Raw genomic sequence first — 15,195 nt, forward strand, 5'->3', positions numbered from 1 at the left:
TGCCTGCCTTCCTGATTGCCCCTAACCACTTCTGCCTGCCAGCCTGATCATCCCTAACCACTCCCCTGACAGACTGATTGATGCCTAACTGTTCCCGTGCCAGTCTGTTTGCCCCTAACTGCCCTCCCCTGCAGGCCTGGTCACCCCTAACTGCCCTCCCCTGCAGGCCTGGGTCCCCCCCCCCCAACTGCCCTTCCCTGCAGGCCCGGTCACCCCCAACTTTCCTCCTCTGCCAGCCTGATCATCCCTAACTGCCCTCTCCTGTAGGCTTGATCGCCCCCAACTGCCCTCTCCTGCAGGCTTGATGGCCCCCAACGGCCCTCCCTTGCTGGCCTGATCACCCACAACTGCCCTCCCTTGCAGGCCTGGTCTCTCCCAACTGCCCTTCCCTGCTGGCCATCTTGTGGCAGCCATCTTGTGTCCACATGGGGGCAGCCATCTTGTGTGATGGAGTGATGGTCAATTTTCATATTACTCTTTTATTAGATAGGATAGAGGCCTGGTGCAAGGGTGGGGCCCAGCTGGTTTGCCCTGAAGGGTGTCCCGGATCAGGGTGGGGGTTCCCTTGGGGCATGGGGTGGCCTGGGTGAGGGGCCTGTGGTGGTTTGCAGGCCGGCCACGTCCCCCTGGTGACCCAAGCAGAGGCCCTGGTATCTGGGATTTATTTATCTTCTATAATTGAAACTTTGTAGCCTTGAGTGGAGGCCAAGGCAGGCCAGGGCTGTGGAAGCTTGGCTTCCTCCATCGCCAGGGGCAACTCAAGCCTACTGCTCTAACCAGCTCCATGGCTGCTGCCATTTTTGTTGGGATTTATTGATCTTCTGTAATTGAAACTTTGAGGTTTGAGTGGCGGCCTGGGCCTGCCAGGGTGTGTGGAAAGCTTGTCTTCCTCCATTGCCAGGGAAACCCAAGCCTTCTGCTCGCTCCATGGCCATAGCCATCTTGGTTGGGTTAATTTGCATACTAGCTCCTGATTGGCTGGTGGGCATGGCTTGTGGGTGTAGCAGAGTGATGGTTAATTTGCATATTATGCTTTTATTAGATAGGAGATATATATATATATATATATATATATATTAATTAATATATTAAGGTCCTTTCTATATTGACTCTGTTTTTTAAACATACAATCAGTAACTCATTATTATGCCAATATTAAAGGGCATTATTTTGTAAAGTATATAAATCTAGGAATTATAAATCATAATGCTCTCAGCTATATTCCATATTTGTTTTTTTGACAGATACTCCTATGTTTTTCTTCCATTGGTCTCATTTTCATTTGTCTAATTCAGCTTCCATGAAAAAAATAGAGGAAATTTACTTTGTTCTGCTTATTAGTATAAAATATTTCTCTTTTTTTGCTAATTCCAAATCAGAAGTATAGTTTCAAACCTCTTTTTGCTAGTACATGCAAAAGTCAGCATTTCCTATTAGTTATACTTAGGCAATTTTCTAAAGTTGCACGTTACTATTCTTTCATTGCAGAGCATAAAAAATCTCAGAAGAGATGTCCATTGTGTTGGTATAAATTTGCTAAAATTTTCTTGATTTGGAATTGTTCTCCCTGTTGGGTAAAGTTGAAAGAGTTTGTCCATGTGATTATGATGCATCCATTTACTGATCTTTTTCTCACAATATGCATAATTCTGAACATATATTTTTTGGCCATGGAATGTTATCCAATGAGTGCAGCAACATCCAATATCCTCAGCATTGGAAATCTGGTAAGGCCCTTATTCTATGTTACTTTCATTTCCAGTTTCAATCTTTTTTAGTTGTCATTATTTCATTAATTTATTTTATAACTTTAATATGTTGCAAATGCATATTATATAAGCACAAGATAAAATATTGTGTTCATGCTTCCCCACTTCACCGTCCCCAGCCCTGCTTTGTAAATGTCCTTAACACTGAATAGGTTTATACCTAGAGTTTAAAAATCTGCCATTTAAATTTGTGATTTCTCACCAGCTGCTTAGCAGTCATGTTAAGTGGAAATTATTCCTTTCCTCTCCTTTCCCAAGTATACCTTCTCTTGGGTACCATATCCCCATAGATCAGAATAGGGTAGAAGTCAAATAACAGACACATGTTCTTCACTGATACCTGATTCTGAATCTTGACTGCAACTGCACCTGACCCTGTCTGCTCTCACCACCTGTCTTTGCCTTAGATTGGAGCTTATCCTTTGCAAGGTATTGTTGGGATTCACCTATCTTTTTCATTCCATACAATGCAAAATGCAAAACAGATTTGTATGAATTTAAAAACAAGTCACATTCAAGCAAATATATAGTGTTTAATTTTTTTCCCTTTTATTAAGTTGTTATTGGTTAGTTGGTTGTTATTCATACAAACAGCCATTTTGCTACCAATTTTGAATTATACATTTACTTGATACCAAACCCACAATTTAGTTATTTCTTCCAATATAGTTTTCAAAAGACAGTTTTCATAGCTTCATTCTGTTTATTTATGGATCATATATGTACTTCTTTTATTCTTTTGCAAGTTGAAAAATTAAATATCTTAACAAATATTCCATATACCAAAAGAAACTATTCAAAACGAAAAGATTTTTTACCCACAAATATTCTTTTATTTTCTTCCAGACTAGCTTTAAAAAGTAATTGATGGTTTTGTATACAGTGTTTAATATTAGATTATTAAATAAAACGTATGAGTCTATTGTAATAGACAGAACTGTGAGGATTGTGGCTTTAAAAAGATACGGTTTCTGTGCATGAGGGTTCCAAAGAGCCATTGCAATCATGTTCTCATCCATGTGTTTTGTTTTTATTTAGGTTTTCATTGGAATTTTCACAACAGAAATGATTTTAAAAATAATTGCCATGCATCCATATGGGTATTTCCAAGTAGGCTGGAATATTTATGATAGTGCAATTGTGTTCCTTGGTTTAGCAGAACTTTTTCTAGCGAATATTCATGGACTGGATGCTTTTCGATTACTCAGGGTGGTAAGTAGAATCCAAGACCTAAATTTTATTTTATGAATATTTATCTCAGTTTTCTCAAACATAAAATGAAAGAATAGTAATAGAAATACCATTGGGACATTTGGAATATTACATGAGTTAATACTGCCTCGGGAAAAAGTATGCAGTCTTTAATGCTATTATTTAACCAAAGCATTCAAGGAAATAAGCCATATACTAGTATGTAGCAAATATGAGATGTAGTTCTAGGAAGCAGGGGCAGGGGTCCTGAGCCAGCTTTAAGGAGCAAGGTAATGAAGAGCCCCAGAAGCTGAATGTCAATGTGTAACTAAGGAACTGGAACCAGGTATTTCTAAATGCAGGGCAGAAAACCTTATATAACAGCAATCAGGCCAGCAGAATGTTGTTATAAAAATTATTGTCAGTATCAGTATGTATGCAAAGAAGGTTGATGGTAAGAATCAGAAAACTAGATAAGGTGATAATGTTATTAGAATGGTATTTATGGAAATATTAAGCATTTGATAAGTAATATATTGTCACATTCTGGCAACAAGTTGAAGGAATGAAGCAGGGATCAAGAGCAACCTGTTTTAATCCTCATTCATAAACTTTTCTAATGACTGAGAGAAAAATATCAAGATGTAGTTATCAAGTTTATGTAAGAAACAAGACTGGGAAATGCAGAAAATGTGATTAAAGATTGGATCAAAATATCTGAAAGGCTAGTAACAGAATGAATAAAAGATGATAAAGTTTTACTTGGATAAATGTAAAGTCCTGCTCTTTAATCCAGAAAGCCACACACATACTAGGAAAGGTTAAAGAAAGTAGATAGTGCACATAAAAATGATGTGTGGATTTTAGATGACTAAGTTCATTGAGGTATAGTGGCTAAAATGTTAAGGTAATCTGTGCTGTGCCAATTAAAAAAAATTAGTGAAAAGAAGGGAAATATTCAAACTAAACCTGGAATGTTGTGTTTGGTCTTTAATGTGTTTCTTTAAAAGGAAAACACACAATAGAACCTTCAATGGAATTCAGTGGAAAATGACAGTTGTTTTTTTTTTTTTCAATATCATCTGCATGTCAGAATGTGGGAAAATACCCGTATAGTGTGAAAAGTAAAACAGAAGGGACAGTTGCCCTACCAGATATTAAAACATATAGCTACAGTAAATATAATATAATATTGAATGGGCATTGACAGATCAATATGTATGAATTGTGAGTAAATAATTATAGAATATGTATGCTTTGTATTAAGAATTATTCATAAAGCGAATTGTTAGTGGTTAATATTAAAAGGTTCAAAACAGAATAGTACATTAAATACTATATATTTGAATATGTATATTGCTGATACAGATTTTAAATGTATAACATAATAAATAATAACCAAGTTTTTTTTGTATTTTGTTTCTTGTTCCTGTTTTTTACATTTGCTCTATTAGTTGCGAATTTTCAAGTTGGGGAAATACTGGCCAACATTTGAGATTCTGAAGCTGACTCTTATAAAGTCACTGGTGGCCCTGAATGACTTGATCCTGCTGTTGTTCACATTCCTGTTCTTCTCTGCTGTGGTTGGCACAAGGCTGCTTGGTTTGTGTTACAAAGCATATGTCTACAACTTAGACAAAGACTGTCAACTTCCACGCTGGCACATGATGGACTTTTTCCACTCCTTTCTGAATGTGTTCCGGATTCTCTGTGGAGAGTGGATAGAGACTCTATGGGATTGCTTTGACATAGCAGGCCAATTCAGTTGTGTTCCTTTTTACATGATGGTCATTTCAATTGGAAACTTTTTGGTAAGTAACCCATGCTTTTAAATTTTCCTTAGGAAACTGTTGTAATATAGTCTAATATTTTCATGATGTGGATTCCTGGGATCCAATGATCTATAACTGTGCTGCCCAATGTGGTGCCACCTAGCCACATGTGGCTATTGATCAGTTGAAATATGAGTGGCCTAATTTGAGCTATGCCCCAAGTGTGAAACTTTCCACTGGATTTTAAGTCTTACCCAAAAAAGTATGTAAGTTACTTTATTAATAACTAGGAGCCTGGTTCATGAATTCGTGTACCTTGAAAGTAACTGAGGGCCTTGAGGCTGCAGTGGGCACAGGGGCAGGTCTCAGCCCATCCTCTGTGCCCCTGCCCAGCACCTCCCACCACGGCCCCTGGTCCCCTGTTTGCCAGCAACCCTGCTCCTGCCACTGTGGCTCCCACAGGCTAACAGTTCCAGCCCTGCATGCACCCGCAATTGGGGCTGGCACCAGGAGTGGGTGCGAGAGGGGCCAGTGCCGTCAGTGGGTGCGAGCATCAGCTGCCGGCCCCGATCACCCCTCAGGAGCAGGGCGAGGTGGAGAAGCCCTGAGGGGTGATCGGGCCAGCAGCTGCTGCTCACACCCGCTGATGGTGCTGAGTGATCGGGACTGGTGCTGGGCACCAACAGCAGGTGCAAGCAGCAGCTCCAGCACTGGCTGCAGGTGTGAGTGGGGCCAGCGCCAGCAGTGGGTGGGAGTGGCGGCTCCGGTGCTGGCAGTGGGTATGAGCAGCGGCCGGTGCTGGCCCAAACGCCACTCATGAGCAGGGGTAGGTGGAGAAGCCCTGAGAGGCAATCGGGCCAGCAGCCACCACTCGCACCTGCTGACGGTGCCAGTGATCAGGACTGGTGCCTGATGCTGGCAGCAGGTGTGAGCGGGGCCAGTGTTGGCAGCAGGTGCGAGCACCGGACGGGACCACGGCACCTGGGAGCAAAGAATTTTCAGTAACCACCAGAGGCTCGCCCTTATGACAGCAACTGGTGCCTTGTTTTGGTCTGGTGTACCCGCTCACCTGCTCTACCATCCTGCTGCGACTGACGCCTGCCATGTTCCATGTGTGCCCCCTGGTGGTCAGCGCATGTCATAGCGACTGGTTGTTCGGTTGTTCCACCATTCGGTCTATTTGCATATTAGGGTTTTATATATATATATATAGAAGATTTTTATTGAATTGCATTTTAAAATATCTTATATGTTTAATTAAATGTTAGTAGATTAATTTTAACTGTTTTTGTTTATGCTTTGTGGCTACTGAAAAATGTCACATGCATCACATTTCTATTAGATAGCACTAGTTTATAACCTTGCTACTCAAAGTAGCATTGGCATCATGTGGGGGTTAGTTATCAATGCAGACTCTCAAAACCCACCCAGACCTATGGGAGCAGAATCTGTATTTTAACAATATCCACAGGTGATTTTTATGCACATTAGATTTTAAAAACCACTTATGCATAACACTAATTGTCAAACTTAGATGTACATTGGAATTACCTGAAGAATTAATAAAAATATAATGTCTTGGATCCATTCCCAAAGATCCTGATTTTATTGATACACGGGCATCAGGATTTTTTAGGAATCTTTATTTGATTAAATTGTGCAGCAAGGTTTGAAAACCTCTGTTCTATAAAACTGTTATGCATTAATTAACTAAGAGAGAAAGCTTTCACTTTTAAACATCATTGAAGTGGTGCTACATGAATTGAGTAAGTAGCTTTTACTGTTTCTAAGAAAAAGGAATGGCTTATAAAAGAAAATTTTATTACAGGAGAAAAATAGGACTCACATATTTGCTTTTTTCTCATAAATTATAGAGATTAAGTACATTTCCCAAAAGACTAAAAAAAATAATAATAACCTGATAAGTTAGACTCCACTATTTTGTTTTACATATATTGTTTCACCTTTCATCTCTTAACCCAAAAGCAGCAAATATGTGTTTTGACTCTCATTATAACACTGTGACTGAAAAAAAGTAATGCTAAGTTTATATAATATAATTTACGTTTTTCCCCCTTCCTTCTTTATTAATCCTCAAGTTAGAAGAGGTCATCAATCCTCCATAGCTTTGGTCATTTACACATCCTGTTTTTCCTTTTTAATCCTTCAAGAGACCAGGCTATTTTACTAAGTTCAGAGCACACTTGAACAAAGCAGAAGCACTCTACAGTGTAAAAGTTCTTCATTTGTACCAAAATTCCAGAGTATTTTGAACTTTATTTTCATACGTGACATTCCTAGTGCATATGTATGTATGCATGTACATGTGTGTGTGGGTAATTGTGTGTGTGTGTATCTATTATATAAAAAATCTTAGATTGTAAGCTCTTAAAAATATAATTGTTGTAGCATAATTTTTCTTGTTCAAATTCTGACACAAAATCTATTCTTTCATTTATTCTACAATTAATTCATTTTCTTTTTAAAAAAAATATATTTTATTGATTTTTTACAGAGAGGAAGGGAGAGGGAGAGAGAGTTAGAAACATCGATGAGAGAGAAACATCGATCAGCTGCCTCCTGCACACCCCCTACTGGGGATGTGCCCGCAACCAAGGTACATGCCCTTGACCGGAATCAAACCTGGGACCTTTCAGTCCGCAGGCTGATGCTCTATCCACTGAGCCAAACTGGTTAGGGCTACAATTAATTCATTTTCAACATGTATTTATTTATCACTAACGTTGTGATTCACATTGTGCTAGTTGTCTACTTAAGAGAAAATGTGGTTCCTGCTCTTATGAAGCTTATAGTCATGAAATGCTTACCTAACACCCTTTTCTTATTTGTCACCATGCCTAATACTTAACCAAACGAAGTGGGGAGGGGAGAGGGAGAAAGAAACAACCAACCACCTTAAATTATATTTGGTCTTGCTCTTTTACATCCTGAACTTATTGTCCTTTGAGGATGACAGAGGTTAATAGTGAAGTTCTTACACTGGTAAGGATTCATTGAGCTTGTCAAGTGAGGCACTCATGTGAGAACAATCACATGAATCTCAGGGGATATTGGCATTTGATCATTGTATTTTCAGTTATGTGTTGTTTTTTACTTTCAGTTTGCCCTCAGAGACTCCGCCATTGGAGGTTCTCTGACAGAAAATATATCAGTTATTCAGATATCATCACTTGTAAGAAATTTCCAATTTTGAGCCATCCACATTTTATTGCTCCACCAAAATATTGTGAAGATTATGATTATCTATGTGATGACAATATTTGCAATAATATTTTAATTTTCCATTTGGGTCTTACTTGACCTTTATTCCTACATATATATGAAGATATAGGTATAAGGAAGTACAAGCAGTCTGTTAGGACTGAACACTATATGGAGAACAGTTCATGTTTTCTTAGGTGTGTAAATGCAGGAGAAAGACAGTAATTCGAGTATCTGAGAACTTCATCTCTTCACATAGATACAGAATTCTGAGAGAAGTTTTAACAAATGAGTGTTTGGAGATCTTCATAGACTTATTTTATTTTATATATACATTAATTGTCAGTATACTTTTTTAAAGAATAGATCTTAATGTTTGAAAAAATCAGAAACACTGGCAGGAAAGCGTTGTGTAAGTTATATATACAGCAGTTCCTTCAATAATGTCATTTCACTTAATGTTGTTTCAGCCACCCATCCATGACCCTGAAGTAGAATAAGTGGGTTGGAAAATAATTGTCTTACTTGTTTTTATTAATATATCTTAAATGTGTGTATAGCTCACATTTATTTTATTATTTACTAGTAGAAATGTTTTGGATCTTTACTTAGAAGTTTGGTGATGTTTTGTGACCAGAAATATGGTATAGGAACTTAGCTTTTATTTATACCAATTAGCCTATGTTAAATTTGGTTTTATGTTATTTTACTTAAAGTCACAGTTTTCAAGGTCCTATGAATCATGTTAAATGAGGATTACTATATATCTATATCTATATAGATATAGATATAGATATAGATATAGATATAGATATAGATATAGATATAGATATAGATATAGATATAGATACTAGAGGCCTGGTGCATGATTCATGCACAGGGATGTGTCCCTCCGCCTAGCCTGCACCCTCTCCAATATGGGACCCTTTGAGGGATGTCCGACTGCCCGTTTAAGCCTGATCCCGGTAGGATCGGGCCTAAACACACAGTTGGACATCCCTCTCACAATCCAGGACTGCTGGCTCCCAACTGCTCACCTGCCTGCCTTCCTGATTTCCCCTACCCACTTCTGCCTGCCAGCCTGATCACCCCCTAACCACTCCCCTGACAGCCTGATTGATGATGCCTAACTGCTCCCCTGCCAGCCTGATTGCCCCTAACTGCCCTCCCCTGCAGGCCTGGTCACCCCTGACTGCCCTCCCTTACAGGCCTGGTCCCCCCCAACTGCCCTTCCCTGCAGGCCTGGTCCCCCCCAACTGCCCTCCCCTGCTGGCCTGATCACCCACAACTGCCCTCCCTTGCAGACCTGGTCCCTCCCAACTGCCCTCCCCTACTGGGCATCTTGTGGCAGCTCTCTTCTGTCCACATGGGGGCAGCCATCTTTGACCACATAGGGGCAGCCATCTTGTGTGTTGCAGTGATGGTCAATTTGCATATTACTCTTTTATTATATAGGATGTGTATGTATATATATATTCTTAAACATAATGCATGCCATTTGAACTTTGCGCTCTAAAATAATATGTAAAGCATAAAATGAACTAACTCTTAGGCTTATATATCTGAAGAAAGAAGAGGAATCTTCCATAATAGGTAATTATGCTCAAATTATTACTTTAACTCTAAGAGAATAATTGATGTTAATCTTCAACACTAGAATCCAAAAACATCATCTATACCTTATAACTATAAACAAGATAAAAATCGGATTCTCTGGAAACTGAACATACTTAGATCATATTTCTTAGTGATAGTAAAATCAAAATATATATTATCATAGAGTTTGAATAATTTGCAAGTATTAATAATAATTTTTCTATCATTTGTCTCTTTCTTATTTGGCCAAAATTATTACTAAAAATAATCAATTAACCTACCCAAACACTATGCTTGTATGGGTCAAGAAGTATTAGATGTGGGCCACAGAACCAGGAGTAGTTGCCTCCCAGTGAGATTCCTTATGAGTTTGCAGAATCCAAAAAGATGTCATTATACATCTGGGTAGAACTGAAGTCAGCCACTTTGAGTAGCAATTCATTTTCTCACCTTGTCGGAGGTAGCTTGGCTCAGTAAAAGAAAACAAGCTTTAAAATAAGACAGACTTGAATTCAATCTGTGTGACCTTTGATATGTAACATCTACAAAACTTGCCTGTTTCCTCTAGAAAAGAGAAATATTTCATAGAATGTTGTGACCTTCAGTTGAGTTCTAGCTATACAAATCTCTAGTATAGCACCTGACCCATTGTAGATGAGTAAGAACTGAATAGTATTGTAGTTAATATGCTGTTTTCAGATCTCAGGTCAGCCTTTTTAAAGAATTTTTTATTGTTTAAAGAGAAACAAAAAATGAGATACACTTAACCTCATTTACGTCTTCATTTAGATATTTTACCTGTTTCTGGCTTTGGTGAGCTCCTTTAGCTCATGCAATGCTGCAACACATGCAGAGAATGAAGAAGCCAAAAATCTCCAGCGTGCAATGGCAAGAATTAAAAAAGGAATATGCTTTGTGCTTTCTAAAATATTATGTAAAAGACTAAATGTTCCCAAGGACACAGTGGACAATGTAAATGTTAAAGAGAATATTTCTGACCATACCCTTTCTGAATTGAGCAACACTGAAGATGCCCTCAAGGACAAGGGAAAAATCAGTGGCACAGAGAAAACCACCGTGACTGAGAATGAGAGTCAGTCACTTCTCCCCAGTCCTAGTGCCTCTGAAACGGTACCAATTGCTTCCGGAGAATCTGATATAGAAAATCTGGATAATAAGGAGATTCAGAGCAAGTCAGGTTACGGCAGCAGCAAAGAGGTAAGATATTTCAATATCTGGATTGCTTGTTATTAATTTAGGGCATTGTTGATAAGAAGGTGAATCAGCACTGAAGGTTCAGAGTTAGATTACCCATTCAATACTAGCAACAGCACTCTTGTCTCCTGATTTTATGATCCTGATCAAGCTGTTTAAACTTTATAAACTTCAGTTTACAGATCAGGATGAAATTGTTTCTATTTCTAATAGAAAGAAAGATTTCCCAGCCAGACTGGCTTAGTGGTTGAGCGTTGACCTATGAACCAAAAGGTCATGGTTCTTTTCCCAGGTCTGGGTCCATGCAGGTGTTGCAGACTCAATCCCTCTGTGGGCATGCAGGAGGCAGCCAATCAATGATTCTCTCTCATTGATGTTTCTATCTCTCTCCCTCTCTCTTTCTCACTGAAATCAATAAGATATATTTAAAAAAGAAAAAATAATAAAAGATAGAAAGATTAAGAACAGTAGTGCATATAACAATGCCCATAATATAGTAAGCACTTCACAACAATTGGATAATATAATTATAAAATTACTAGAGGCCCGGTGCATGAAATCCTGTGATTGGGCCTAAACGGGCAGTCGGACATCCCTCTCACAATCCAGGACTGCTGGCTTCCAACTGCTCACCTGCCTGCCTTCCTGATTGCCCCTAACTGCTTCTGCCTGCCATCCTGATCACCCCCTAACCACTCCCCTGCCAGCCTGATTGATGCCTAACTGCTCCCCTGCCAGCCTGTTTTCCCCTAACTGCCCTCCCCTGCAGGCCTGGGTCACCCCCAACTGCCCTCCTCTGCAGGCCTGGGTCCCTCCCAACTGCCTTTCCATGCAGGCCTGGTCGCCCCCAACTTCCCTCCTCTGCCGGCTTGGTCACCCCTAACTGCCCTCCCCTGCAGGCTTGATTGCCCCCAACTGCCCTCCCCTGCTGGCCTGATCGCCCACAACTGTCCTCCCTTGCAGGCTTGGCCCCTCTCAACTGCCCTCCTGTGCTGGCCATCTTGTGTCCACATGGGGGCAGGATCTTTGACCACATGGGGGCAGCCATCTTGTGTTTTGGAGTGATGGTCAATCTGCATATTACTCTTTTATTAGATAGGATAGTGGCCTGGTGCATGGGTGGGGGCCAGCTGGTTTGTCCTGAAGGGTGTCCCAGATCAGGGTGGGGCTTCCCTTGGGGTGTGGGGCGGCCTGGGAGAGGGGCCTGTGGTGGTTTGCAGGCCGGCCACGCCCCCTGGCGACCCAAGCAGAGGCCCTGGTATCTGGGGTTTATTTATCTTCTACAACTGAAACTTTGTAGCCTGGAACGGAGCCAAGCCTTCTGCTTTCTCTGTGGCAGCAGCCATTTCTGTTGGGATTTATGTATCTTCTATAATTGAAACTTTGTAGCCTTAAGCGGAGGCCTGGGCCGGCCAGGGTGTGCGGAAAGCTTGGCTTCCTCCATCGCTGGGGGCAACCCTAGCCTCCTGCTCTTTCCAGCTCCGTGGCTGCCACCATTTCTGTTTGGTTTTATGTATCTCCTATCATTGAAACTTTGTAGCCTTGAGTGGAGGCCTAGGCCGGCAAGGGCAGGTGGAAAGCTTGGCTTCCTCCATTGCCGGGGAAACCCAAGCCTCCCTCCTGCTCTCTGTGGCTGTAGCCATCTTGGTTGGGTTTATTTGCATATTTGCTCCTGATTGGCTGGTGGGCGTGGCTTGTGGGTATATCGGAGTGGTGGTTAATTTGCATATTACTCTTTTATTAGATAGGATACAAATTAATAAACAGGCAGTGTGGAGTGATGATAAGCATACTGAAGAAAACTAAATTTTCAAAATCAATTTGTACTACTGGAGAAATCATTAAACTCTTCTGGGCATCTTTAAATTGTGAGATTGGACTACAACACTGCTAAGATAGATTATTGCTTGCTAAAATTCTAAGATTCTTGTCAGTTCATTTCTGCAACGTATTTTATAACATATGTAATTAAATTGGACTAATGAATAGAGGGAAACCAACTTCCCTTGCTTTTCACATGCATGCATACATCCTACTGGATACAGTTTTATTGTCTTCATTTGAAAGCAGCATAATGTCTTAGTAGAGGAGATATAGTGTAATGGAAAGCTACAATCTATCTAGGTCACAATGACACTGTGGGCTTTTTGCATTGGAACTCACTAGGGACTCCTCTCAGATTACTTATAGACACCAGGGAGAGAGAGGCAAAGAATGTCTCTTTACAGGTCCCCAAACTCTCCAGCACCATCTTGTCTTCCAAACCTCTTCTGGCTTGGCAGCCACTCTGGGCAATAACTTCTGAAACTGGCCTTATAGAAGGGTTGAATTTCAATTATTCAAAGGCTTTCTAGCTTTTAGTAAAGGCATCTTTGTTTTAGAGAAACTTTCGCTCTTTAGCATACTCAATCTCAGATTCCTTTTTTATTTTTATTTTTATTGATTTCATAGAGGATGGGAGAGGAAGAGAGAGAGATGGAAACATCAATGATGAGATAAAATCATTGATCCGCTGCTTCCTGCACGCCCCACCCTGGGGATCAAGCCCACAACCCAGGCATTTGCCCTGACTGGGTATTGAACTGTGACCTCCTGGTTCATAGCTCAATGCTCAAGCTCTGAGCCAAGCCAGCCAGGCTCTCAGATTCCTTTTTAAAAAATATTTTTAAAGTATGTTTTTATTGATTTCAGAGAGAGAAAGGGAGAGGGAGAGAGAGAGATAGAAACAACAATGATGAGAGAGAATCATTGATCAGCTGCCTCCTGCATGCCCCCTAATGGAGATCAAGCCCCCCAAACCTGCATGGACCTTGACCTCCTGGTTCATGGGTCAAATGACCAACCACTGAACTACACCAGCCAGTCTCAGGTTCTTCTTCTTTTTTAAAAAAATAATACCATTATGAGAAAACCAGAGAAAATTCCTCTCCAGCACAATTCTGTATCTTTACTTAAGACTTTGACTATCATCCATCTCTGGGCAAAATTGCTATTTATCACAGCACACCGTGTAAAGATGTTCTTGGAAGCTCCTTTCCAAATCTCATTAAAAAGTCTGTGATATGAAAATGTAAAGGAAAGAAGAAATTAAATATAATTGGATATGTTGAACTTTATGCTGCATACTTATTTGGTCCTATTGATTGGTTAGCTACTCATAGATTTGTTCACATATTTGTATGTTTTTAGTTACATAATTAATTTAATTACACACTTTCCAGATTACATAGCCCATGAGTACCTAGGATGCTTGATTTTATTCAAGTGCCAATGAATAAAATATAAAAATCACATGTAATTTGATAATTCAGAGTTATATACTCTCATTTCTTTGGTATTTAAACTTTCAGCCTTTTAAATTACAAGTATGTAACTAAGTTTTATAACAATAACATCAAACTTTAAATTGGGTTTTATAACTTTTCTCTATGTAGCAATATATCATGGCTATTTTTTCATGCCATTAAATAATCTCCTACTAAAATAAGTTATATATAATTTTGAATCTTAATTGATTTATTTGTAAATTTAAAATAATGCATACTCAAAGGAGTTTGGAAAAAATCACATCAAAGTGTTTAGGTGCAATGGTTTTAAGAACTCTAAAAAACTTAAATATAATATTAATTTATTTATTGTCTACTTCTAAATCAGTGCATGGCTATAGCCTTTAGTTAATCAGAAATAAAGAAAATTTAAGAGAAATGAAATTATAAAAATGATTTATTTATTTAAGAGGAATATTCAGCTGGACATATTTTTTAAATTGAGCGCCATACTGTCTTAATGACAATTACCATTGAGGTTTGAGCAAACAAAGCTTCCTAATTATATTGATTGACATTTTTTGTGCATAAGAGGAAGAAGTAGGACAAAACATTCATAATTTCCTTTTTTACGTACTCTACTGGAGCTTTCCTTAATTTTTAAGAAATAAGATTGATTTTCTTCCAAATGTTTTAAACACATATCTTAATTTTTAAAATTAGAAAATGACTTGAGGTGCTATTAACTTTGGGATCTTGGTCATTTTAAAAGATGATATGTTGTATGCCCACTTTTCAATAAGGTGCAAGAAAGCAATGTGGGAAAATAATTTTAAGTAGAGAACAAGCATTGCACTTGCATTATTGTCATATGTACAAAGTCATGACTACCTTATTCTAGCCAGTCTTGAACTTCAGTCAAGAATAGAGTGGGGGAAAATGTCAATCTCTGCAACTAGCCTCTTTGCATACCCTGGTACCACTTTCCCAGGTCTATTATTGACCCTTTTCCTTTTGCCATTTCTTCATTTCGCTTCAGGATAACCTCCATCAATCTCATTGTATGATGAAATACATAAGAATGTCTGGACTGGATTTTACAGTAAATACTAAGTACACCCTTGCTGCCCATCTTTAGCATCAAGGGGTGATTTATTCTGATGC

General features: G+C 39.3%; 1 protein-coding gene across 1 annotated transcript in view; it reads left to right on the forward strand.

Moving 5' to 3' along the window:
- Nucleotides 1–15,195, forward strand: part of SCN7A (sodium voltage-gated channel alpha subunit 7) — an 87,103-nt gene that overhangs the window by 47,463 nt on the left and 24,445 nt on the right. The window contains exons 12-15 of the mRNA XM_080667300.1: nucleotides 1,489–1,727; nucleotides 2,808–2,981; nucleotides 4,415–4,771; nucleotides 10,340–10,768. Coding sequence (XP_080523426.1) covers nucleotides 1,489–1,727; nucleotides 2,808–2,981; nucleotides 4,415–4,771; nucleotides 10,340–10,768 — 1,199 coding nt within the window. The remainder of the gene's footprint in view (nucleotides 1–1,488; nucleotides 1,728–2,807; nucleotides 2,982–4,414; nucleotides 4,772–10,339; nucleotides 10,769–15,195) is intronic.

Source organism: Plecotus auritus (assembly GCF_963455305.1).
Source record: "Plecotus auritus genome assembly, chromosome: 5".
Classification (NCBI taxonomy): Eukaryota; Metazoa; Chordata; class Mammalia; order Chiroptera; family Vespertilionidae; genus Plecotus; species Plecotus auritus.